Consider the following 24,308-nt stretch of genomic DNA (forward strand, 5'->3'; position numbering starts at 1 on the left):
ACAAGTCTCAAACTTGTTCTGTTATCCTTTAGTGCATAAAATCACCAGGATTTCTGCATTTTTACCCTGTTGTGTTAGAAATGTAACTATGTTCAGAATTTTAAAAAAAGCTGTCACTACTTGTTTCACACAACAAAACATTTATAACGCAATAAGAACAAAAAAAAAATTGAGAAATGAAAAATCTAATCATTTTTACTTATTTTTTTACTGCAGAGTAAAAAAAAGCTGAACTCAGTTAAGTTAATATTCAAATGTAGTTTTCAATAAAAAGCAATTAAAAATGAAAAAATAAATGCTAACGTCATTTCAAAATAAGACTTTTAGTGAATTATTAATCAGGTGTTAAGTGAAAAGTTAGATAATTATCTAAGCACTTTACAAATCAATAATCAGTCATGGTGATTCCGATGTGACTTGTTTGTGTGAAAAACGTCTCAGAGGTGACGTCTGTTTTACGATCTCTCCTCAGATAATGTGATATCCTGTTTATAAAGTATTACATATTGTTATCGTAAAGATGTATCAGAATATATATAAACTACAAACAGTTGTATTGAGTTTTCTCATCTTCCAGAAACACTTTCCAGAAGCTGCTTCCACTGTTTCTTCAAAGCTTCTTCATCCGATTTGTTCAGGTTAATTCTTTAACATTATATCAAGGCACTCCCCCCCCCCCCCCCTTTCTTAATTTAAACATATAGAAAATTAAAGCATCAGAGCCTTTTCTTAGGCGGCGTTGCTGTGTGGTTTTGGTAACAGCATCACCTCAGTTCCAGCGCTGGTTGGATGTTTTTTTTTTTTTTTTCTTTTTGGGTTTTCTCCAGCTTCTCTACTTTGCTCACTCATTCCAAAAGCTTTCACAGAAAGCATGCCGGTGACTCTAAATCGACCTTGTTTTGTTTTCTGTGCTGCAGCTGTGATGGACTGTTCTGTTCAGTCGCCTTACACCTCGTCCCTGCAGTGACACGCAACAATCCTTGCAGGTATGGAAGATAAATGAAAAAAAAAAGAAAGAAAGGAAGGAAAACAACCCAGTTTTGAACTATTTTGTTCTTCATTTTGATCCTTAAAAGATACCTTAACAACAAAAAGATGCCAGCTCTGGCTATAGAAAGAACAACTTGTTTCTTTGTGTTGGAACACGCAATGAAAAAATAAAACGGAAGAAGTGAGAATAAATGCAGTCTCTTCAAACTTCAAGCTCTTCCTGCCTGAACTCTGCCAGGCAAACACTCATTCACAAGTTCGGTACAATCGTAGCAGCTCTGCGGTGAATATAAGGGCCGTGTCTCTGTGCGATATTTAATAGCCCGTGTCCGGAGAAGTCGCAGCGGGAGTTCGCTACAAAGTGCAGCATGGCAGCATCAATAAAGCAGGAACGCCGGGATATTGGCTAAAGCGGTGATGTCATGATTTCCCCAACTTTTCAGAGCAAACCCTGTCCGGTTTTCTACTCCAGTGGTTTACAAAGATGCCGTTTGCTTCACCAGCTGTTTCCTCGTGTCAGAAAGATTTTACCAAATTGTTTTTTGGCATTTTGCCTCAAACCGAAGAGCAAACTCATGAAGCCGTGTTGCTTTTATGCAGCTTTTGTTCCTTCCTGAAGTGGAGCACATCTTCAAGTCACGTCGCCGTCCAAGGCTCCTGTTGCCTGGTTACAGACACCAACTTTAAAACACTTCTTCTCCGCTTCTTTAATCATGGACTATTGCTGCGTTCGGCTGCTGAGCCTCAGAAAATCTGAGTATCAGTAAAATATTTTATTACATCCAGTGTGTTTTCATTTAGCTGAGGGTTGGCTAACGTTAGCAACTGGTGTCAGCTGTCATCTTACATTGTATGAAAGCAATATGAGGTTTGACTGTTTTCACATGTTTTCACTGTGACGGATTACTGGTATCAGTGTTCACTAAGCTTTTAAAAGAAGTGGTATAGATAGATTTTAATGTGTTCTTGTGTTGATCGGCATCTTTGGGATCTGTAACCTTTATTATTCTCTTTACCCTCATCAGTTCTTACATGCTCCTCTTCTTATATCAACTACATTTTGTGAGCCTATAGAAAAATTGCCTCAATTTCTATCCAGCAGAAATGAATACACACGTTTTCCTTCCATTTCTCTACAGCAGTGTTTCTCTAGTGTTGCTTTGCTGGTCAGATTGGTTAAACTCTGTTAAGATCTTCCTGACTTGACTTGATCTGAACCGTCGCTCTGATGAAACCAAGGTTGTACATAAATAAAGGGCATTGCGCAAATAGACTATCAAACACGTGTCAAAAAGTGAGTCCCTATCATTTTCCATCAAACACCCCAATCCGAGCGGCGTCTGGTTTGAGCAATCCCTTCTGAACCGGTTCCATTCAGAACCAATGAAGCGTCCAATAAAACAATCCAAGGCTGGGGTTCTGGTAATCTGCCCCGTCTCAGTGCAGCTTTGGCCCAAAGCGACTGTGTGGTGGTGAAGGCGTCAGTCTTGATACACGATCGCTGATGAGATGCGTCGTGGCGCTTCTGGTGTGCGTCGCCCCGAGGGCCGTTTTTAAGAACCCAGAGGAGGAAATGATTCAAAGACTGCTTTTGGTTCGTAGAGGAGAAGTTAGTCGTCTCTCAAACCTCACCTCTGGATACTTGAGGAAATATGTGTTGAGATTTTGCTTGTCAGTCATCCTTTGCTAGTGGTGTCCAACGTCGGCCGGAAACCTGCAGGTATTCAAGTAACTCTAAACTTAACCCGACCAAAATACCAGTTCGGGTTAAGATTAGAGTTTTTTTTTCTAAATTTGTAGTTTACCTGGGAGAGAAAAAAAATACAGCATGTCGCTAAGAAACCGTGCAGTCTTGTTGGGTCATCCCAGCTACTACCCTCCCTGAAATTGAAAGCAAAACTTCAAGCTTTTATTTTGTTAAAAGCTTTTTTTCTCTCTACCCAGGCCGTTTAATAAAATCCAATCCACATGGAGCATTTAACTTTTGTTCTTTTTTCTTCGTTGAAGTCATCAGATATCAGGTGGAGGTTGTTCAAAAGCTGTTTTAGGCTTTTGGTCCGTAGCCATGTTTAGGAATAACGATTGAATACAACAAAATGTGACTCCGATGGGACCGAATAAGAACTAAAACACAAATAACTTCTACAGACTTACATTGGCGTGTTAACAGCACAAACTCCCGTAGTTGTAGACCAAAATACAAACAGGAGGCACATAGTAGCTACAGATTAGCATTCATACACAAGAACAAAAACATTTGTATTCCATAGATTTCCTTAAACTTATATGCTGCTTAATTCTGTCTCAAAGGTTTTGAATTTTAACCCATAAATCGAACACGTTGGAATATGAACCTCGTTGTGCGCGGGTTGCTACGTGACTCGCATGTGCCACGATCCCAAACGAGTGAAAGAAATATGTCGCCGTAGAGTCGGTTCTTCAGCCCCGTGTTTACCCGCCTGCCGCCATTAGCGTTCTGCACATGAGAGCCGTGACAGATATAAAAGAAAAAAAAAAAACCTTCAGAACTGGAAGATTGAGTTTGCCTTCCTCCCCCGTTACCCTTTTGTTTGCCTTCCATTGCTCAAAAGTCAGCGCAATATCCATCTGGATCTCTCCCACCTCTGCTGCACCTTTTTTTTTTTTTTTTTCCCCCTCCATCTCACAGCTTAAAAGACGGAACAAGAAATGATTATCTTTGCCCGGCAATATGAGGCTCTGACTCCAGTGTAAACTCATTTGGAAAGCAGATTCTCATACATCATATATCACTCACAAGGATACAAAACTGATTACCACGACACCAGCTGAACCTCGACTGGCGAAACTTGGTTTAGGGACTCCCTACTTTGTTGATGAGCTGTCACACTGTGGAGTTTTTCTGTTTGAGGCTTTTTTTTTTTTTGCAATCTCAGCCACAATATGAGAACAAGACATTAACATAACTTTAATCTGTTTCACAAAAATATGACTGGTGTGTTTTTTATGGTAACTGTAAAGTTAAGAGGAGAGGCACATGTTGGTATTCCTTTAAATATGGACATTTTAACACGCAAAATAGATTTTTTTTAACACTTTGTAATTCTAAAATGGAGAACTCACCAATTAGCACAACATTTAAATCGGTATCTTCCATAGTTTTTGAAGCTTTTAATATTCTCACTTGCTTTCTCCAGTTTGATTTGATCTACACTGCAAAACAAAAAACATAGAAACTTATGGTGAAGTAGGGTGAAATTCTGGCACTTTTATTGAATAAATACAGCAAAATTCTGGCAAACCACAGAATTTTACCATATGTATTTTACCAATTAAATTTTATTGATTAAACACGGTAGATTTCTTAAGGAGACGTCGTCCCAGCAGGACTCGCATGATAACCTGCATCCATAAACAGGATATTTGATACTGCAAAGCACGCAGAGACACACCGTGTCAGTATTAGTAAATCTGAACCATGACACCTGAATGAGAGATTACAAGCAAAAGATTTTGCTAACAGTTTACCAAAGATAGTTGAGTCACCATGACTGCTGATGGACAGAGATATTTTATCCAGAAATACAAATATATACAAAACTGAACAACTGGAAACTTTATGTAGCCAAATTTGACTTGCAGCCATTGCATAATGAAAGAGAGGATCGCTTAAGATGTAATTTTGTGGTCTAATTCTCGGCCGTCAATAGTTTACATAACTCAGAACAAAACAGAAAGAGAAGCAGATAATCAATCTACTTTTAGTCTGGCTTACAACTCGAACGTTTCACACCCGTTTAATTAATGCTCGAAAATAAATGGCTTCATCTCTAAATGTGAGTATTTAAAACCATTTTTCTGACATAGGCACCCTTTATTCACTATAATCAGACAGGAAATGATGATAATTGAATAGGACAAAAAAAAAAAGGAAACATCTAAGAGTTAGGAGCCAAAAGTTTCCTCGGATCTTTGCGGGCTTTGATTAATAACAGCGGAAGTGACAAGTCGGCTCTATTCTTGTTTCTGTGAAAATGGGTTCACCGCGACGTCCCCGCGTAGCGCCGGTGTGTTGGCGACTGCTTTTAATTCCTCACAGACTCTTCACTTCTTAATGTGTGTGCTGCCGGTTTATTATGAATTATTCCAACATGTTGAGAAGGCTCAGCTGTTACTGATGCTGCATAAAAGTGCTAATCTCAACCTGCACTTCACGTTTGTCGCCTCGGAAGTTGCTCCACGTGGCGACAGCGAGGCTACAGACGTCCCCGGGCTTATGAGGGGGAAATGTGCCGACACAGTCTGTATGTGAGGGGCCTGAACCCAGTTGTTGTATTTTGTATCATATATTGTCGCTCTACTCAACAAAACTCTACGGAACGATAATTTTTTTTATTTATTCCTCAAGTAGTGAAGCGTTAAAAGTTAAAATCGGAAATCAAATCAAATTTTTACCTGATGTACGACTCATATGCATAAGAATAGATACTGTATCTGCTCTCTATACGTTTCACTTGCAACTTTAAGGACTCAGTAACAAACACTGGAGAGAGGGGGAAAGCAAATTGGCTCGTAAAAAGACTTAATGTGACAATGACACTTTGTGTCGCGTCGGACGGCACCGCCTCTTTAGCGAACCCCGTAATTATCATGTTTCTGAGTTACGGTTATCACTTTTCGCCCATGATGCATTTCTTCACTAATTGGAGATGCAAATGCTTTTTGTCTGCCGACCGTAATTGGAGTTAATGGAACAGGAAGATAATGATGTCGAACGGAGAAAACACACCCGACAACGCAGCCTCCCCGAAGACCATATGCTGGAGGGGCTCTGGAGGTATAAATAATATTCCACAATAACAATTGTCGTACCTCACAAAGACTAAGAAATATGAAGTTTTACCTTGTTCTTTGGAACAACAACTAAAAAAAAAGAAAAAAACTAGTGGAGCTCTGAGATTGTTGAAGGTGGAAGTTATTATACGTCGTTTGTCTCAACAAATCTGAGGACAGATTTGTTGAACCTCAGCCTCAGGAAAAAACATATTTTAGAAACTTTACGTACAAAACAGAGGGATGGCTCTAAAAAAACAGGAAGGCAGTAATTCTACAAAAGGACGATGTGTCGTTTGGAACAACAGAACCAAACTGCATATTTTCTGACCAAAAAAAAACCAACTCGATCTTTCGAACAGGAATGTGTCAAATTCATGTCATGAATCTATGTGGCAAAACAAACAAAAAAACTCATTACACACAAAATAAGTTACTGAAGTGAGTAAAGTTTAGTAAATCTCTAGCTCTTGCTCCTCATGTTTCCTGTCAGTACAAAGGAAACATACATGTGAACACATATTTCACATCTGATCAAAGCAAAATGAGCAAAATGAATGAATTTTTACTGGCGTCATTCCAGTCGGTTTAGTAAACTCGAACATGTCAGGCTAGGGAAACGTTCTTTAACATGACTAGACTCAGTAAACATAAATAAATCACTGTAAGTCAGATGAACCTGTTTAAAATTCAGGGTTATAAATGATCTGAGAGATTATTGTCAGCATCCAGGCGTGTGAAGCTGATCATTTATTCTGTCTGTAAAAATGAAGCATCTTTTAAAACTAAAAACGCCGACTAATACTTTTCCTTCATCGTAGAATCGACTCTATTTTTCAATTACTATAATAAAAAGAAAAGCTAAAATAGTTTATGGAAATGCTATTTGGCACACTCATCTTTCTGATTGGCAGCCTCAGGCTAGCATAGGTAGCATAGATAGCAAGCGAGTTTTTGACAAGAAAAAAGCTGAATGACGGAGCCGTCCAGAAGCCCTCCTGGCTGAACAGAACCCAACATCTCACAGGAATCTGAAATCGGCAAGTATGAGGCAAAATTTATATTAAAAGAAGGTAATAATTATTGAATAGTGAATAAAAGTAGATGTCTCCTTACATACTGTATCATTATCTGCACGTCTTTGCACATGGAGGATCCCCCGGTCTAGATAACATTGTTTGGGGTAAGATACTGCAACCGTATGCGTTTACAGGAGAAAAAAAACTTCAGCTTTGACTGTATGACAACCTGCAATATACAAAAATTAACGTTGGGTGTGTTTGGGTTCTTGAACATCCTTTCTCTGGAACTTCATTTCCAGGTGCCATTAATTTCACTTAGGTATTTTTTTCCTTTTGTTCCAGTCTGAAATCTGGACCATTTATGTAGATTCCATCCTCTGACACGGAGCAGCTCTTTAAATAAGGTTGCTAGATTTTATCAACGTATTGGAACGCAAACGCTGTAAAAAAACAAAACAAAACAAAAAAACAAAAAAACTGGGATGTTCAGCATGGGTGGCTGGTTGTAGATATTGTGTTTGCAAATAAATAATAATAAAAAAACCCAGATCTGCTGTTGGAATACAAAGTTAACGGGCGACCTGCAGGAGAGGATAAACTGGGATACGACTGAAATAAAATGCCGGGGATATTAAACCAGTGAGAAATCTTTAACATCCTTCCACCAGGTGTCTTCATTTTTACTGTAGGAGCCTTTCAAAATAAAAAGTAAAAAAAAAAAAAAAAAAAAGTCTTACCTCCCCAATAATGATGTTTTCAACCACAGACAAAGTATTCACAACGTTCCTGCAGGGGAAACGTTCAGACTTTCCTTTTGTTTTACGGGATAGCTTGAGTCTTTATGAGTTAGCGAAAGGCGTTTGAAAGTTTGAACCTTTTAAAAGTTGAATTAGTTGCTCCAAACAAGTTTTCCATTGTTTCTTTTCATGTCCCATCAACGGGCGATGGTTGTAAACTTTGTTAAAAAAAAGAAAAGAAAGAAAGATACAAGCATACCAGACACAAGTGGCCTGATAATGCTGCTAAAGCTGAAATCTGATTCTAGAGTCCAATTTGTTGCTAAATTAAAAAGCTAATTCAGTTTTATTTGACCTAGAGATCTGGACTGTATTATTATTATTATTTTTTTTTTTTAATCTTTTTTGATATTAGCTGTAAATGCCACCACTAGCAATCTTAGCTGGGTCATAATTCATCTGTGTGCATTGACAAATTTGAGGTTTAGCCTAATTACACCAATTTTACTAAATCAAACTATATAGTTTAAGAAAAAATATGTCCAAACTATCAAACACTTTCAGGTTCTATGAAAAATAGAGGCTGAGAGCCCAAAAAGATCAAACTGAGGAACTTCGCTGTTCACTGTCATCCTTCCTGGTATCTGCTGAAGTTGGGCACATAATTTCCAAAACTTGCAAAAATACAAAATAATTATTTGGAGAAATTATCCATATTTGCCATAATCAAAGGTTTCTTTCTCCTACTGCATTTTCTATTACTTGATTTTAAGAAAAACGCTGATATCAACAGGGTTTCTTCACTCAGTAACAACCTTCTCACCAAAGAGTGTTATTAACACGATCTACCAGTGCTTAACTGTGACGCGCTCCCTGATCCAAAACATATTGCTTTGTTAGCTAGCAGATTCTGTTGAGCTCTCCTTACAATTGTAGCAAACAACTTGGTAGAAAAGTAAAAAGATAAAAAGTGCTGTAATAGCAAAGCAGTTTATCCGGTCCAGAGGACTCCAAAGCGGCTTTCACTCATTCACCCATTCACAGACTGAAGATGTTAAGCTACATGGTAGCCACTGCTGCCCTGTCCTGCCCAAAGACGCGACGACTGACTGACTGAGCAACCTGCTGGTTACAGAACAAACTCCGTCCTGAGCCGCCGCCGCATCACGAAGCTTTACCTCTGTAACCTGACGTCTAACGTTTGGATAAAGTTTTACGTCTTCCAACTTTGACTTCTTCCTCGAGGAGACAATCCGAGGAACCTCTCGTCGCTCAGAGATCGTCAAGAAAAAAGCAAAGTGTGGATGGAGACTTGCTATGAATAAGCAATGCCGCCCTCATCAAAGATTTAGCCCCGTCTACACTGTGATTTTCACTTCTGACTTGGTGTCACTTGAAATGTACCGTAGTCACGGTGATGACTCCGAGTTGAGCAACTTTTCTTTCTGCGCCGTAAGCAAATATCGGGTCACCGGCCAAGCAGGAAAAGTCAAGCTGAAGGTGCGTCCCCGGCCCGTGGCTGTCTTTTTATTCTTTGAAAACGAGCCTGTTTCATTAAAGGTTTAGCTTCCAAAGAGCAATGGCGGAAAAAAAAAAATGTTTTAAAGAGTAAGTAGATTGTCGGACATTTCTTCAAAACACACAGGAAGAAGTAGCAAATGAATTCTTGTGAAAGTGGAAATAACAGGCGTTTCCTGGTTTCACCTTAAATAAACGTTGATTCCATGTTTCAGCTCCGACTAACTTATATTGTCAATTGGTCCCCCTGTCAATCCCTCAACCCCAAAACAATTCAACATGTAGTAAGCAACTAAATAAAACTGTATTTACGTTTCAAGATAAAAATCACAAAGCACTTCCACTCTTGTGAAAAGTGGAATAAAACAGCTCCATGAAATTTGGTGACGACACAGAAGGACATAAATTAGATACTGGGGGTTTGTAACAGGTTTTTGTCGTGTCTTTTATTTATGATAATGCAACTACATCGTTTTGCATCTCTGTAAAGGATTCACATGTGGCAGCAGTGACTCACGTTGATGTGGTTTGGAAGTACTTAACATTTCAGTCGACAACCTGCGAGACAGCTGTTTATTATCTTTAATTATAATCCTGCAGATATGAAGTAAATAGGATAAAATAACAAAGCCTTGAGCCAAAGCGTGAATTCTATTTACCGTGGGTAATTGTTATGTGTGTGTCTAGACTCGAGCCTATTAGACACAGCTTACTCTATCATGCCACCGCTGATTTTGTTGCTTGTATTAATCTGGGCCAAATAATGAACTGGAGAATGGAAGGGAAAAAAATGCACCTGAGGCAAAAATGTGGATTCTCCCTGAAATAATAAAGCAGAAACACGCTGCAGTGATGCATCAGGCCGGGAGAGAGGGTCATAACCTCGACGTTTTCACATAGACAGGGGAGCTTGTGCTTTTTTTTAGCTCAAGTGGCCTTTATTTGATAGTTAATTGACAGGAAAGTGGGTAATGAGAGAAGGAGGAAGACATGCAGTGAAGGTCGCCCAGGCCGGGAATCGAACCTGCGACAGCTGTGTTGAGGACTAAGGTCTCCATATGTGGGTTGTGCTTAACCCCTGTGCCACCACAGCACACCGGGCTTGTGTTTCTGTGTTGGTGTCACACGCACGCACGTTGTGGTCCAAAGTCACTATAGAAAACGTTTGCACCATTTTAGATATACTTTCTGATATCCTTACAGATTCAAGTTCTTTTTGAGGTTCATCATGTTTAAATGTTTCAGGACATAACTTCCAAAAAGTTTCATTTTTTGATCACATCAGCCCACAGAATATTTTCCATTATTAAGATAAATTTTTCCAAATGTGAGACAAGCCTTTGTGGTCTTTTTGGTCTACCGTAGTTTTGGTCTTTTAACTCTCCCACGTCTCTTTATTTCTTCATTCTGTTTTGCTTGACATCTTACTCTGGGCTGTTCTGCGCCAACCAGTTTGAGTCGTTGATGTAGTCTTGTAGTAATCTTTAGCTTAGAAAAGGTGCTCTTACTAGAGTTTGTCAAAATCTCTTAAGACTGTGATTGTCTTCTTGAATTTCTTTATATTGGGGCATCATCTTTTTTTATAATTTCATCATCCATCCTTGCTCATATGTTCCAGAGCTCCATATTTTCTTTTTCTCTTTCTCTCAAAAATCTGCCTGTTGTGTTTCCAGGCCAAAAAAGTAAATCAATGCAACACTAAAAAATTTAACCAGAGAAATCAAACCCACACTGGCCGCTGCCATGTGAAATCCTCGAGCCTCGTGATTTCTTGTGGCAACCCCGGCTCGAAGAGATGGGAGCAACACTGCAGCCTTGGTCTGCTGAAAGCCTCGCGGTGTCATTTACATAAACTCAAAGATGCACAGTGCTGCAGCTTGAAAGGCTTTGAAAAGGCCGGCATTGAGGTCAGGGTTTTCTTTGAAAGCAAACCTGAATATTATTGTCTCTACAGAGGCTGGAGAAAAAATAGAGAACCAAGCCAGCTGTGAAATGTTACAACTTTACATCCCTGCAAATCACAAATACTGCCAGTCGCAGCACCGACAAGTGGTGAAACTCTCATGCTGGCTCAGGTTCAGCTCGCCTCTCACTGCTACGCACACCTTAACCGTTTTCTACCACAAACAAATCAGATTGCATCCATGTGCTTTAAACTGTCCAACTGTTATTATTATTATTATTTAGTGGTTCAGTACATTGAAGAATTGCGCAGAGTCGTAAAAACTTACATATTGTGACTGCATATTGCTGTACATTCAATTCAAATGAAGAAAAAACTTTATTTATTAAATGTCGTCATAACTCATATTATGGAATGACTTTCAAAAAGTGGCTGTGGATTGTGATGAGGGCAGGAAGGACCTCCAGTAGCAAGACAAACTCTCGGCTGACATGCTAAGAGCTTAATATCTGGGCAGCGCAGACAACGTTCCACCTGACATGTCCTGGATGACGCCATGAATCGTGTTGCTAATCCACCACATTTGCTTTTGCCGCTCCTCTTTAAACCTCTGTCTGACCACAGAGTTTGAACACCAGGCAGAGAGACGCTGGAGTAGGGGATATGTTGTTATGATCGATGGAACAGGCGTCTTGAAATTCCTTCCTCTCTCTCGATCTGCTTTTCAGTCAAATGCAAACACAAACGTGTTCTAGGCTTTTAAGAGTTGAATATAGGAAAATGAACTTTGCTTTGAGTCCTGAGAAAATACTTAACGGTTTGTGGTTGTAATGTGACAAAAAGTGAAAAAGTACAAGAGGTATTTATATTTTGGCAGCTTTCTGGACTTGTGCACACAATAGTAACTGAAGTCCTGTTTGTTCCAGGAACTTTCATGACTTTCCTGTATTGGTAAAGAATAAATCCCCTTCATTTTAGCGTCGTTACCTGTGAAGGTAAATCCGTACCGTGTCTTGAAAGAAGATTCGTCTTCCTGCAGGACAGCGACTCTAACGCCTAACAGAATGACTCGGAACGTATGCATGGCTTTGGGATCTGGTGGAAACCACCTTAAGATCTCCTATCGGTAAAGAAAATTCACCTGCATTTTAGTGTTTCCTGCTTCATTTAGCACCGTATAAATTTGCTTCTGTGGTTCTTTCTTTAAAGTTGCAAGAGCTTTTTATCTTAAATGGCAGCGCATATAGGTAAAGGAACAAAAGGGATAAGTCTATCACACCGGTATGTTGAACAGACTCGTTGCATCCCACTTATTTAAAAACATATTTTAAATAAATTTGTCCACAATCTTTTTAACAAAGGCTTTGGATGGTTCAACATTTACTCTGGTCATCAACCGTGTCCAGCTGTCAGACACCATTTTGCAGTTGCGTGCAACAGAAAACACATTATTTGTCAATTTCGACCTAATTCATAACAATTCTAGGGCTGTGATTGCAATGCGACATAATGTGTGGCTCTTGCTGGGAAACGCAGCTGCACAGAAGTCTTTATTCCTCCTTTGTGAGGCAGCGACGTGCACAGCGGCTCTTCTGGCACCGGCACTAATGCCGACCACCTCCCAATGCTCCACAAACAGCAGCAACTTGCAGGGTCCCAGCTCGCTGCTGCACAGAAAGAGGGGCAAACTAATTAGAAATGATCCACAGCGGTACAAATCAGCTTCTTGTGGCATTGTTCCTTGAACCCTTGCCCAGTAGTTTCCTGCTGTTTCTCAGCAAAAACTCCAAACCGCCACATGCGACCATGTTTCATTTGATAAAAACAAACTACATGGTAAGTTTGAATGGTAAATAGTTTTCTCCGATGTAGTTTTATTCCCAACTTTATTTGCCTGTCGCAGACGCATTTAGAACATGTTGAGGTAGGAAAATTGTCATTGAAAAATGTTTTTGTTTGTTTTTTTGTCTTGTTGGTGCCCAGTTTGAGCCCAACTTCAGCTGTTGGACAGATGGCTTCACATTTGATTTCGCAATACTTTGGTATACAGAGGCATGCATGGTTGACTCTTAAATTAACACGTCTCCACTGGCCTGCTTCACAGTAGGCGTGAGGTGTTTGTGCTGATATGCTGGGTTTGGTTGTCTCTGAGCATGCTGCTGTGAGTTATGGCCAAATATTTCTTGTTTATCATGATTTATCCAGAGAACACTGCTTCAGGAGTATTTCTGATTCATTTCAGAGGGAATAGGTTGTATTCCTGGAAACCCTTTCAAATGATACTTGTTCAGTTTTTGTCTAATTTTCCTGTCATTAACTTAAACGTTTAACAAGCTAATTGAGGCATCTAGAGCCTGAGACGGAGCGCCTCTTTTTATTATTATTATTTATTTTTATTTTATTTATTTATTTATTTATTTATTTATTTATTTATTTATTTATTTATTTATTTATTGCCATTTCTACAGGAATTGTACTATTCACTCCTGGGAATATTTAATTATATCCTAATTTTTCTTTTTTTTACTTGTAAATAATTTTGTGAATAACTTTATAGCATAATCAAGTAAATATGTTACCTTCAGTTGTTCTAAAAAAATGCTAACTTAAAAGAAATTTGACTTTGCAATGTGATACCTTAAAATATTCCTTTGCCTCTTTAAGAAGCTCCTACTCTGTGCAATGTCTCAACAGAAATAAGTTTGTTGAGACATTTACTCATTCATTTATCTTGAATCACAGCAGTCATTGTCCATTTCATTGAAGTTAGAAACAATTGGAGTCTGGTACAAATCTTAAATATCAGAAAATTCAGAACAATTCACAAAGTATCATACGTTGCTAAATTGATAGCATTGAGCGATGGCACATGTTGTTTTCCTTCCTCGGAGTCCACGCTGAGAACAGATTTCAGATCTCGCTTAAATATTTATTTTCTTTATTTTTGAATCTGGTGTCAAAGCTTTTCCAACAGTTTTTTTCTTTTTTTTTGAAGGTGAGAAGTGTGTGAAAGCATGGAGACTGTCGCAGCCTTAGCCTGGACCTCCCACAGGGCAAACCACCAGTTTTTGGTGATATTGCTGCCAGGGCAGCCGGCCTGCCTGTTGACCCTGCATATCTCAGCGGGCTTTAACATGTTCATTTGAAGTGGTGTGGGTTTTAGTCACGCCTGCCAGCAGGCTGGCTGGATAAACAGACAGCTTGTTCATACACCTGCAGGTGAGGTTTAAAAGCGGATAAACTGGTAGACTAAGTAGCTATAGATGGTCTAACAATAGAATAGCTTTTAATCAAAATGATGTATTCTGTACTGATAAGTAACTTTGGATTCGTAGAAAAATAAATGTACACTGACATATTCCAGTATGAAAGCTCCACATTGCTCCACTTTGAAAGTATCATCCCCCCCACAAAGGAAGTGAAAATTGATTGTGAAATGAAATCTAGCTTTCAGAGGACTTCATGTTTCATCACCATCAGAGGTTCTTAACCCCCTTCGCCCCACTGCTAATACCTCGCATGGTGAGTTTATCACAGGCTTTTTACTATCAAAATGAGAGTTCAATATTTTAATTAACAACCAAACGTAAAGTCAACTAGTTACAATCAACATAGTTTCTATAGTTACTGCAAGTTGCAGTAACTATAGAAAATGTGATCATTGTCTATGGATTGCGAGATGACCTAAGACCTTCGTATGGTAATTACTGTTTAAATTTCAGCCCAACATGGATTGTAGATAAAATCCAACTTAGAAATGCAAATGCTTGTATGTTTTATAACGGAGTAAAAAAAATCTGAAATATAAATATGCCAACTTTACCCTCCCGCGGTCTTAAGAGACGGGATCAATTGGACACCTTGAGTTTTTCATCTTATGGGGCACAGATGTTTTTGTGTGTGTGTCGTTTCGGGAACTGACGGTCTAACGGGACACCCTCATCATCTGGGTGAAATATTATGGAACAGACTTTGAGGCTTTGGGAAAAGAGTTGCAAGAAAGTCTCCATTATCACCAGATGTACTGCACAACAGCCTGGTTAGATGGGATAAAATAAGTGAAAGCTTGGAGCACGGAGCTATTAAGATGATAAAATTATGAAATATAATAACGCTAATCTCAGTGGTCACTGTTAATTAAGAAGAAGTTTGTTCATTTGAGAGAGCAAATGTTTTACAAGCCAAGTAGTTAGTGCAAGCTAATTCTAGCTGAGTTTAACTGCTGGTACTGCTAGTTTCATACAGCTAGTTGGAATTGATCTAAATGTCAATGCAGGTTGTTGTCTGCTTGTTCTAATCTTTACGTGTTTAATGCAGAATTTCACCAATATTTTGACCCAAATATTACTTACTTGGCAGTAATTCAGAAATTGACAAATTTTAGGGGGTTAAAATTTTAAGCCTGTTATAACCAAACGCTGACATGTTAAATGTCCCAGACCCAAGACCAAGTTAGGATTATTACCCAAACTGGGCTGTATTTTAACCTGGCAGGTTTTAGACTCTAATATTTAAGATAAATAAATGGCTTCAAAAATGTTGATTTTGGTTTGCCAGACAATCGAGGAAGAAACCTGATTGTTGTGTAACCCGGTCCAAACTAAAGGTGTTTGTAAGGAGTTAAGTTCAAAGGAGTGATAGTGTAGAATGTGTTGCTTAAATATGCTTAAAATGTTATTAATCAGTGTTAACCAGAAACTGTATTTCAGGTTCTTTAAAAAGTAATTTTCACTGTATTTTATTTTGAAAGGCTCATGTTGCAAGAGGAAGTGGGGTAGATCAAAAGGAACTTGACTGGTCCGGGGTTGGCTGAGGGTCAGGAGGAGAAGAGGGGAGAGACAGGAAGGAGAAAGGATGAACCGCGAAAAAGAGAAAAACGTGGCAGAATTTAGCGAACGGGTTTGTACATAATTCGGCTTTCAGCTCGACAGTCGGTGAAAGTATATCAACCCTACGCTCTGTTTTACCGCTGCTGTGAGTTCCAGACCGGAGCTCACTGAACACTATATGTAATGCTCGCTGAGGCATTTATTATTCGCTAACTCAGTGAATAGCCGTTGAGGACTGTTAGCTAACCCGGCTAACGGACAGTTCAGTTAAAGTTTCCGAAGTGGGAGCTTTATGGAGTAGCGCCTGGAGCAGCGAGTTACGCATGTGGAAAGAGTGGTGGAGTGGTTGGAGGACTGGGCTACGCTGGACGTCTCTGTTCCCGAATCCTGAGGACCACCGGACTGGTTGGGGCCTGAGGACATCTTGCTGGCTAGACTGAGGACGGGTGAGGTGTTGAAAGGGCTCGGGGTTTCACTCGGAGAGGGGCGCCAAGTTCCACGCTTCACATCAGGCCTGCAACGGGGTTTCTTTTTGTTTTGTTGGGACACTATTTTAGTTAAGTATTGCCGGCTTAGGTAAACTTAGAACTGTGGGCCCACATTAATTAATATATTGTGTGAACTTAAAAGAGTGAAGTATTTCACAGTTTGTGCATTTGTTAATGTGTTTAATACATGTTTGATTCTCATACAGGTGTACGTTTGATTTATTAAGAACTATACTTAGAGTGTGTTATTTCTGTTTAAGTCTACTATTTGGTGAGAAGGGAAAGAAATACTGGTATATTATTACTCTAAACTCAACATAAGTTTAAAACACGAGAGTGTACTAAAATTATTATTTATAACTTGATGAGTTTAATGAACTCAGGGGCCCTTACCCATGTTAAAACGGTGTAATTGGGCTACAGTTGGATAATGCTGTCGGTGCTTCGTGTCTTCAGCTAAGCCAATTTCGAAGATGAGAACATCACTGGGCAAAATTCATGGGATTCTTTTCTTCACATTCAGACGTTTCTGTAGATTTCCTTTACACTGTAACCTCCTTTAGCCGGCGTCTTCAAAGCTCCCTTTTCCTCCGCTTTGGTCCTGGAGTTTATACACAAATTTGGCACCTAAATACGTTCATCTCTGGGAAAGAGAAGCCGTCTGTGTCCTGAGGGGTTTCATGGCTGAACATTCTTCAGTGTTTAAACTTGGGCACCGTAGTTGGAACAGATGAAAGTGGAACGAACCTTCAGGCAATCTGGACATTGCACCCAAGGACAAATGAGACTTAAGAAGGTCCACAGTTCTCTTCTCAATGTTTTATCTGATTTCTTTGCACCAACAATCAGTGATTTTGAGGTGTTCCACACTGAAGAATCTAACTCAGATTTTGCAAAAATAACCATACAAAAATCCTCATCTGGGATTTCCTAAATATCCGATTTCGAAACAGCTGCCTCATAATCGTCCTCCACCTGTAAAAGCAGGTGGAGACAAACTTCAGAAACGTTTTCAAAATGACTGAAGTTAGTTGGGCAATCTAGCGTGCATTTTGAGGATGACTTTTACGCCGACTTCATTTTTTGTAGAAACGACGTACTTAAAATAGCACTAAAGAGCCCTTCAGGACTGTCGAGGCCTTGTGGAAATCCCCGACACCATATACTCCATTTTATTTAAAAATCATAGCAGCGGTGACTGGTACTTTGCCTTCCAGGGTCTCACTACATAAGCACTCACTTGAGGAGGATGAGGAAGCCGTCTTTTAATGATCCCCAGAGACAGGAAGTATATTTACCATAATCCCAGGCCCGAGGCGGCATCAGCTCCTAATCACCCCATCTCCCCCTATGCAGATAGGGATCAGTGCCCCATTATAAACCTACTGAAGTATCAGGCTTTAAGATGATTGTCTCTTTTTTTTTCCAGCACAAAGTGGGCTATACCTACCATTTAATTGTATGCATGGGATGCGGTGATAACTTTTTGTGTTTGAGATTTTAACTTTGTTCTGCGAGACAAAAGGAGCCGTTTTAGGACGAGACGGCGTCTCACCTCAAAGCTACTTTATGGACCCTGAAATTGCCTCTTTACATCTTTACGTCATGATACAATGGTTTAACAGTGATACATGTGAAAGAATAAAGACTGAAGTACAGAGATGGATTGGTGACCTCTTTGGGGGTTAACCTAACTCCTGGGGACCCGGTGAGGTCCTGTAGATAGATAGACTAAGAAGACGGAGAATAAACGTCTACAAACTATTTTGTGTTAATATAAGTAGATATTAGTCAAAAGAAGTCAGATATTTTTATTTTCTTTGGTGGAATCACTATAACCAATTCATAAGTAACTCCAGACCAACATCTATAAAGTTATGCTTTTTCAGAATCATAACCCGCTAACCCATAGAAGGTGCTATTTTATTGTTTTAGACAGAGATAAGGTCATATCAGCAGAATTTAAACGATTTACACCATCTTTTGTACACCAGATATGTTTGAGGAGAATCTACAAAGTTAAAATACATAGCTTTTAATTTTTTTCTCCCTCGATACTTATATAATAAATAATGTACAACCCATTGTTTTCATTGCCAGTCAGTTGATTCTGTGAATCGGCAAACAAAAAAAGTATTTCCAGAGGTTTTCACAAACGGGTCCACTGAGGTGTGTGGAGAGAAGAAGAGTGGGGCGAGAACACGCCCCTGAGGGTCACCGGTTCCTGTGGAGAAGAAAATGTTCCACAACCTCACTTTCCACTGCCGGTCAGTGAGGAAGCTGGCGATCCACTAGCAGGAGGAGGCCGGCGCTGTAAGCTTCTGATGGAGGATGTATCGGCTGATGGTGCTGAAGTTCACAGGATCCTGCCGTACGTTGCATCATTTGGCAGAACGAAGTGATGATTTCACCAAGTATGTGTATTTCAGCGTAAACAGACATTGCATTTTGCACCAGTAACACCGTTCTGCGCGCCACCTAATTGACCCTGCATCTTCAACAAGCCGGGACTTTGGTGACGACATGGTGTGGAAGATGATCGCTCACGGGCCGATCGTCAAACTGTAACGGGCCCAAATGAAGCGTTTTTCCAGTGAATAGTAATTGGGTTCCAGTTGGGTTTTCACACAGAAGGGAACATATCACCTCCTGAGGGAAAAATTGTTTGGTCCACCATATTGGCAGATCAAGCGAATAAATCCCTTCTTTATTCTTAATCCCTTTCCTTATCATAAGATTATGAAAATCCAGATCTCTCCTAGTTCTCATATTATTAAATTGCACCCATAATATTACTCCTGGCTTAAGCAGAAAAAGAGGGCGCGGAAAAAAAAAAAATAAATAAAATAAAACATCCCATGCCCTCAGCCCCTCGCAGGCCCCGGTTCTTTTGTTTTGATTTTTTTTTTTCCTTGGTATTTTCTAATTCCTGCAGCCTGTGAGCCGTGTCCACAGCTTCATGAATAATGTCAGGGGGCAGCTGGGTTTTGGTATTCAGTAGTTGACAATCTGCTTAAACAGAAGCAAATTGAGAAAAAATAGCTTTCAGATGCACTTTCATTCCTGTGTGTGGGGGAGAGGTTGAGGCAGGGTTATTTTCTCAGCAGAGGGCGTTTTGCTCTGACAGGACGTCAGCCTCTTTCCCTCCCTCCTTGGTGTGCGTGCGCGTGTGCGTGTGTGTGTGTGTGTGTGAGAGAGACTCTGTGTGTTTCTGTGCGAGTGTAACGTGGAGGAAATTCTCACAAGTCCGTATAATATCACTTTAATTTGAAAACAGAGCATTGCGTATCATTTAAGCACTTTGATTTTTCACCTCAGACTGGCACACAAACCATGTGCATCTATGTAGACGTTTGATTTAAACATTTGTTGTTGTTTTTTTATGTTGGCATGTAAAGATGTTTCCAGCCGTAACCAGAAACTAAACCTATAAAACACAACGGGTAAGACAAATAGAAAATCAATGTCCTGTTAGGTGTGTTCCAGCTCTACGGTTGAGAAATGCAGCTTTCCAAATTGTATCCTTTGCACTTTCTCGTCTCTAATTAATTGAGAGAGGCCATTTAATAATTTATATTTATTAAAAAGGGTTTATATGTACGAATGAGAGAAGTATTCTGGTGTGACAATACGTCACGTTTAATTTCTGTTTTGTTTCTGTCCTGTTTATGTCAGCAATAGTTATGTGAATAATAATATTAATAAAGCTGCTGAATTGTGCTTAAAACTGCATGTTGTTAAGAGTTCGTAGTTATGAATAAGTGAGGAACCCTTAATGATGCTAATTTGTAATAATATATAAAAGTTGCTACTGAAAAAGGTGATTTTTCTCTAAACAAAAATGTGCGTTTTTTAAGATTTTACCCATCTTTCTTCTGCGTTAGAAATATCACCATTTTAGTAGACGTTATTTTTTTTCCGAATCATTCTTCTAGACAGAAATATTTCTAATTATTTGAATTGAAATCATTTGTCTCAGACTGTAGTTACATAAATATACATAATAGCTAAAATACACACCGATGCTCTGCAGAATGAAGCAGTTCAGGAAGATATTTCTGCATCCAGGACCTTTTACATCTTGACAAACGGGAGGCGAAACATTTTCAAGAAACCAGAGAAATCAAATTGCCATCTGCTTAAATACTTAGGGTCAGTTTTGCATGTTGTGAAAACCTTTTTGCTCCTATTGTGTCGTACAGCCCGTTGTAAATGATGAGAAGAACGGTTCCTTTAACTGCGATTAACAAAGCAGTTTGTAATATTGCGCTCAAAAAGTGAATAAAAGCTGCTAAAAGGTACCGAGACGGGTTGCAGAAGGAAGAGAGAGTCAACAGCGAGAGAATGCAGCAACCTGGACCTGAATGTCTTCTACTCACTGTGTTTACATAACAGCATAATCATAAACTGCTTTATAAAGGCACTGAGACTTTGAATGACTTGAAGGTCATTTAAGATACTGAAGAGCTACAAGTAGATGTTGTATTGATAGATCAGTTAAAGCCGATCCCCTTCTGTGCATGTCTATGGAGCTACACACATGTTGGAAAACTGGTCCTATTCTGACTTTTTTTCTGTTTAGTTTGCAGATTTTTGACAATTCTCTTTCTTTTTTCTTTTTTTTTTGCCTTTTAGCAGCTTGAGGTCCCGCCCAGAGATCCAGTAAACCAGTTGAAGTTTAGACTTTCACTAGACCGCTGCAACATCTTGACACTTATTATTATTTTTAATCTGTTCTGCTTTTATTAAGATTGATTTTATACAGACTCTATACATTTATACAGAGGAGCTTATAGTCAAATCATGGCCCTTCCACCGTGAAACATTTTTGCCTTTCTTGTTTGTTTTCATTCGCCTGACATTTGCGTGACTTCAGGAAATGCTAACAGGCAGAGAAAGACGCGTTTGTGAAAAAATGATTAAGAAACAGTCTAATTAGTATAATTTTTTGTTGTTTTTTAACAGGTGTTTCAGTCAGATTTAGTCCAGGATCCTGCAGCTAAACAGAAAGAAACAGTTTTATTTGGTTGCTTTGGAACAAAAAAAAAAAAAAAAAAAGCTTAATCAAATCAGGTGAGCACGTCTCCCACCTTTTATACCAGTTGGCGCGGGCGTTAATTAACATTTTATAAAAGGGGCAAATAAGAAAGCTACAGTACCTGCTGCTGGTGCTGCTGGGCAGCTCTATGAAAACAGTCCATCATTAGCACATTATTAGTGTTTCTAAATGTCACAGAGCCGCGAAGGGGACGTGAACTATTGGAAAAACTGCCTTCGAGTGCGAGCCCAACTCTGATGTTGTGTCAGAGTCCGCCGAGACCTCAGAGAGTCACACAGGAGATCATTATTAACCTCACCACAGAGGGTGGCAAGCACCGGCCGCCGGCCGCACTTTTACCAGCACGTGTGTGTTTTCCTACGCTTCCTGCCGGCCGTGTGTGTGCACATGAGAGAGCGAGAGAGGGGGGGGAACACTCAGAGAGAGAGAGAGAGAGAGACGGAAATGAAAAGAAATGGAGCCCCTTCTCATAAATCAAGTCAAGGTTCCAGCCTGTTGGTGGTGCCTCAGCGTTTTTTTTCTTTTTTTCTTCTTCCCCCTCCGACATTCGATGCCTCCATCTTTTTCTCGTTTTTAATCGCATCAAGCCTAACAAGTGCAGAAGGAAAAGGAGATGGAGGGCGAGGGGGGTGAGGAGGGGGAGCGGCTCGGGCTCTGCGGCGCGCCGGCCGCTGTGTCAGATGAGGTCTGTCGATATCTCTCATCAAACAGGAGCTGATCAAAGGCCTGCCTGTGCCCATGCAGGCGAAAGGATTAAGTCACATCATGCACAACCTCCTTGACAAAAAAAAAAACCCTCTCCACACGAATAAAGAGATTAAGTCAAGAGTGAAATCAAATTCAAGGGGAATTATTGAAACAGGGCCTCCGTGTTGCTCTCTACATCTGACAAGGTGTTTGCTTAGGTGTGATGAATTTATGAGATTTTCTGCAATTACTGTTTCCCTGCCTCCTTTTTTGGAGTTTGATGTTTTTAAAAACTTTCATTTTCTTTTTCTATAAATTCTTCTTCTTCTTCTTCGTGTGAGAGGAGGGTGTGTGCGGAAGAGCGGGAGAAGAGTAAAAGAGCGAACGATTGTATATCTTTTCTATCTTTTTTTCTTGCTGTTTATTCACTGGGTGTTTGTGTTACTTGTTTAATTGTAATTTTGTGTTAGTTTGTCACGTTTTAAGGGGTTTTTGTGGGCTTGGGTGTGGCCGGCAGGCCGGCGTCTTAGGACGCCATGGTGGTTGGTGGTGGTTCTTTTTCCACGCTGACGCGGAAGAACGGCATCAAGGTGGGTGCTGGTTCTCCGTGCAGCGTGGAGGAAGTTTGTTTGGCTGTGGGTAAGGTGATCGGGCACGAGTCTATTAAGTCGGCAGCACGGATGAATGGAGCGGTGGTGTTGTTTGTGGAAAAAGTCGAACAAGCTCAACAGCTAGTGGAGGTGGGCGTTTCTGTCGGCGATTTGTTTTTACAAGTCTCGCCACTTACTTTACCTGCAACGAAGGTGACGCTGTCGAACGTCCCTCCATTTATAAGTGACGAGTTTTTGATAAAAGAGTTGTCGAGGCACGGCAAGGTGGTATCACCGCTCAAAAAAGTTCCAACGGGGTGCAAATCGCCTTTACTGAAACATGTTGTCTCCCACAGGAGACAACTGTTTATGATTCTTAATAGTAAAGATGAGGAGCTCAACTTACGGTTTCATGTAAGGATAGATGACTTTGATTATGTTCTGTTTGCAACGACTTCACATATGAAATGTTTTGGTTGTGGTCAGGAGGGCCACATAATAAAAATGTGCCCAGACAGGGCCGGGCCGGCCCCGCCGGTTTCGGCGAAGCAGCAGGTGGCTGCTGCGCAGATAGGAGACCCGCCTAGCGAGAGTAGGGCAGCGGAGGAGCCCGCTGCCGCTGCGGGGAAACCCGCTGCCGCTGCGGAAGAACCCGCGGCTGCTGCAGGGGAACCCGCTCCCGTCGTGGGAGGACCCTCGGCTGCTGCGGAGGAGGCCGTGGCGGCTGTGGAAGAACCCGCTGTGGTGGTGGAGGAGCCCGCTGTAGAAGAGCTGGAGAGAGGTATGGTTGTGCGTGAGAGAGCTTTGGAAATGAGTGTGTGTGTAGGTATGGATGACAACACGGTGGTGTGTGGTGATGGGGCGAATGGTGGGGAGGGGGTGAGAGATGGTGTGCAGGGAGAGCAGGAGGAGGTGAAGGGCGATGAGGAGCCTTTAGTGTGTAGAGGTCAGGGAGAGAGAGTAGAGGAGGAGGAGGTGGGTGGACGAAATGAAAGGAGGAACAGTGTGGAGTTGGTTGTTGGAGCAGGAGCGGAGGGAGAGACAGAGGAAGGGATGGAGCTGGAGGCTTCTGCCCCCATAAAAAGGCGTAGCAAAAGGAAGAACGTGGTGGCTGCTGTGCAAGCCAGTAAACAGGCCAGCAAGCTGGTTGCAGACAGGAGGGAGATGTCAGACAGCAGCGACGAGGACTGGTTCTCTGACACCAGTGAGGTGTCCATAACACAGAGTAACAGTAAAGAACCAAGATACCCAGTAGAGTCATATAGAACTTTTTTGCAACAAACCAAAGGGTTGAGGGGAGTAAAGTTAGAAAGTTATTTTCCCAATTTGAGATGTTTTTACTTCTCCGCGAGGTATCATATTAGAAATAAAGAGGCATCAGGTTTTACGGATACAGAAGTTTTTAGATTAAAGAAAATAATGTCAAAAGCTAGGAAACAACTTTGAGTACAAATGAGGCACAGTAGTATTTTATTATTTTTTATAAGGTTTTTATGTTTTGGTTTTAGCTTCTTACCCAATATGGATTCTTTTAAAATTGCATCTTTGAATCTTAACGGGGCGAGGGGAGCTGAGAAACGTGCTCTAATTTACCAAACATTAAACCAAAAAAAAATTGACATCTTTTTTTTACAAGAAACTCACAGTGATTCTTTAATAGAAACAGACTGGGG

General features: G+C 40.4%; 1 protein-coding gene across 1 annotated transcript; it reads left to right on the forward strand.

Moving 5' to 3' along the window:
* Nucleotides 1-22,581: 22,581 nt before the first annotated feature.
* LOC148153326 (uncharacterized) lies at nt 22,582-24,081 on the forward strand. The gene is made up of 2 exons (XM_088001622.1): nt 22,582-22,785; nt 23,122-24,081. Exons 1-2 carry the CDS (start codon nt 22,582-22,584, stop codon nt 24,079-24,081), a joined length of 1,164 nt encoding a protein of 387 aa, XP_087857748.1.
* Nucleotides 24,082-24,308: the final 227 nt, after the last annotated feature.

This window comes from Poecilia mexicana, unplaced genomic scaffold (assembly GCF_051168715.1).
Source record: "Poecilia mexicana isolate PSO_F unplaced genomic scaffold, ASM5116871v1 scaffold_20, whole genome shotgun sequence".
Taxonomy (NCBI): domain Eukaryota; kingdom Metazoa; phylum Chordata; class Actinopteri; order Cyprinodontiformes; family Poeciliidae; genus Poecilia; species Poecilia mexicana.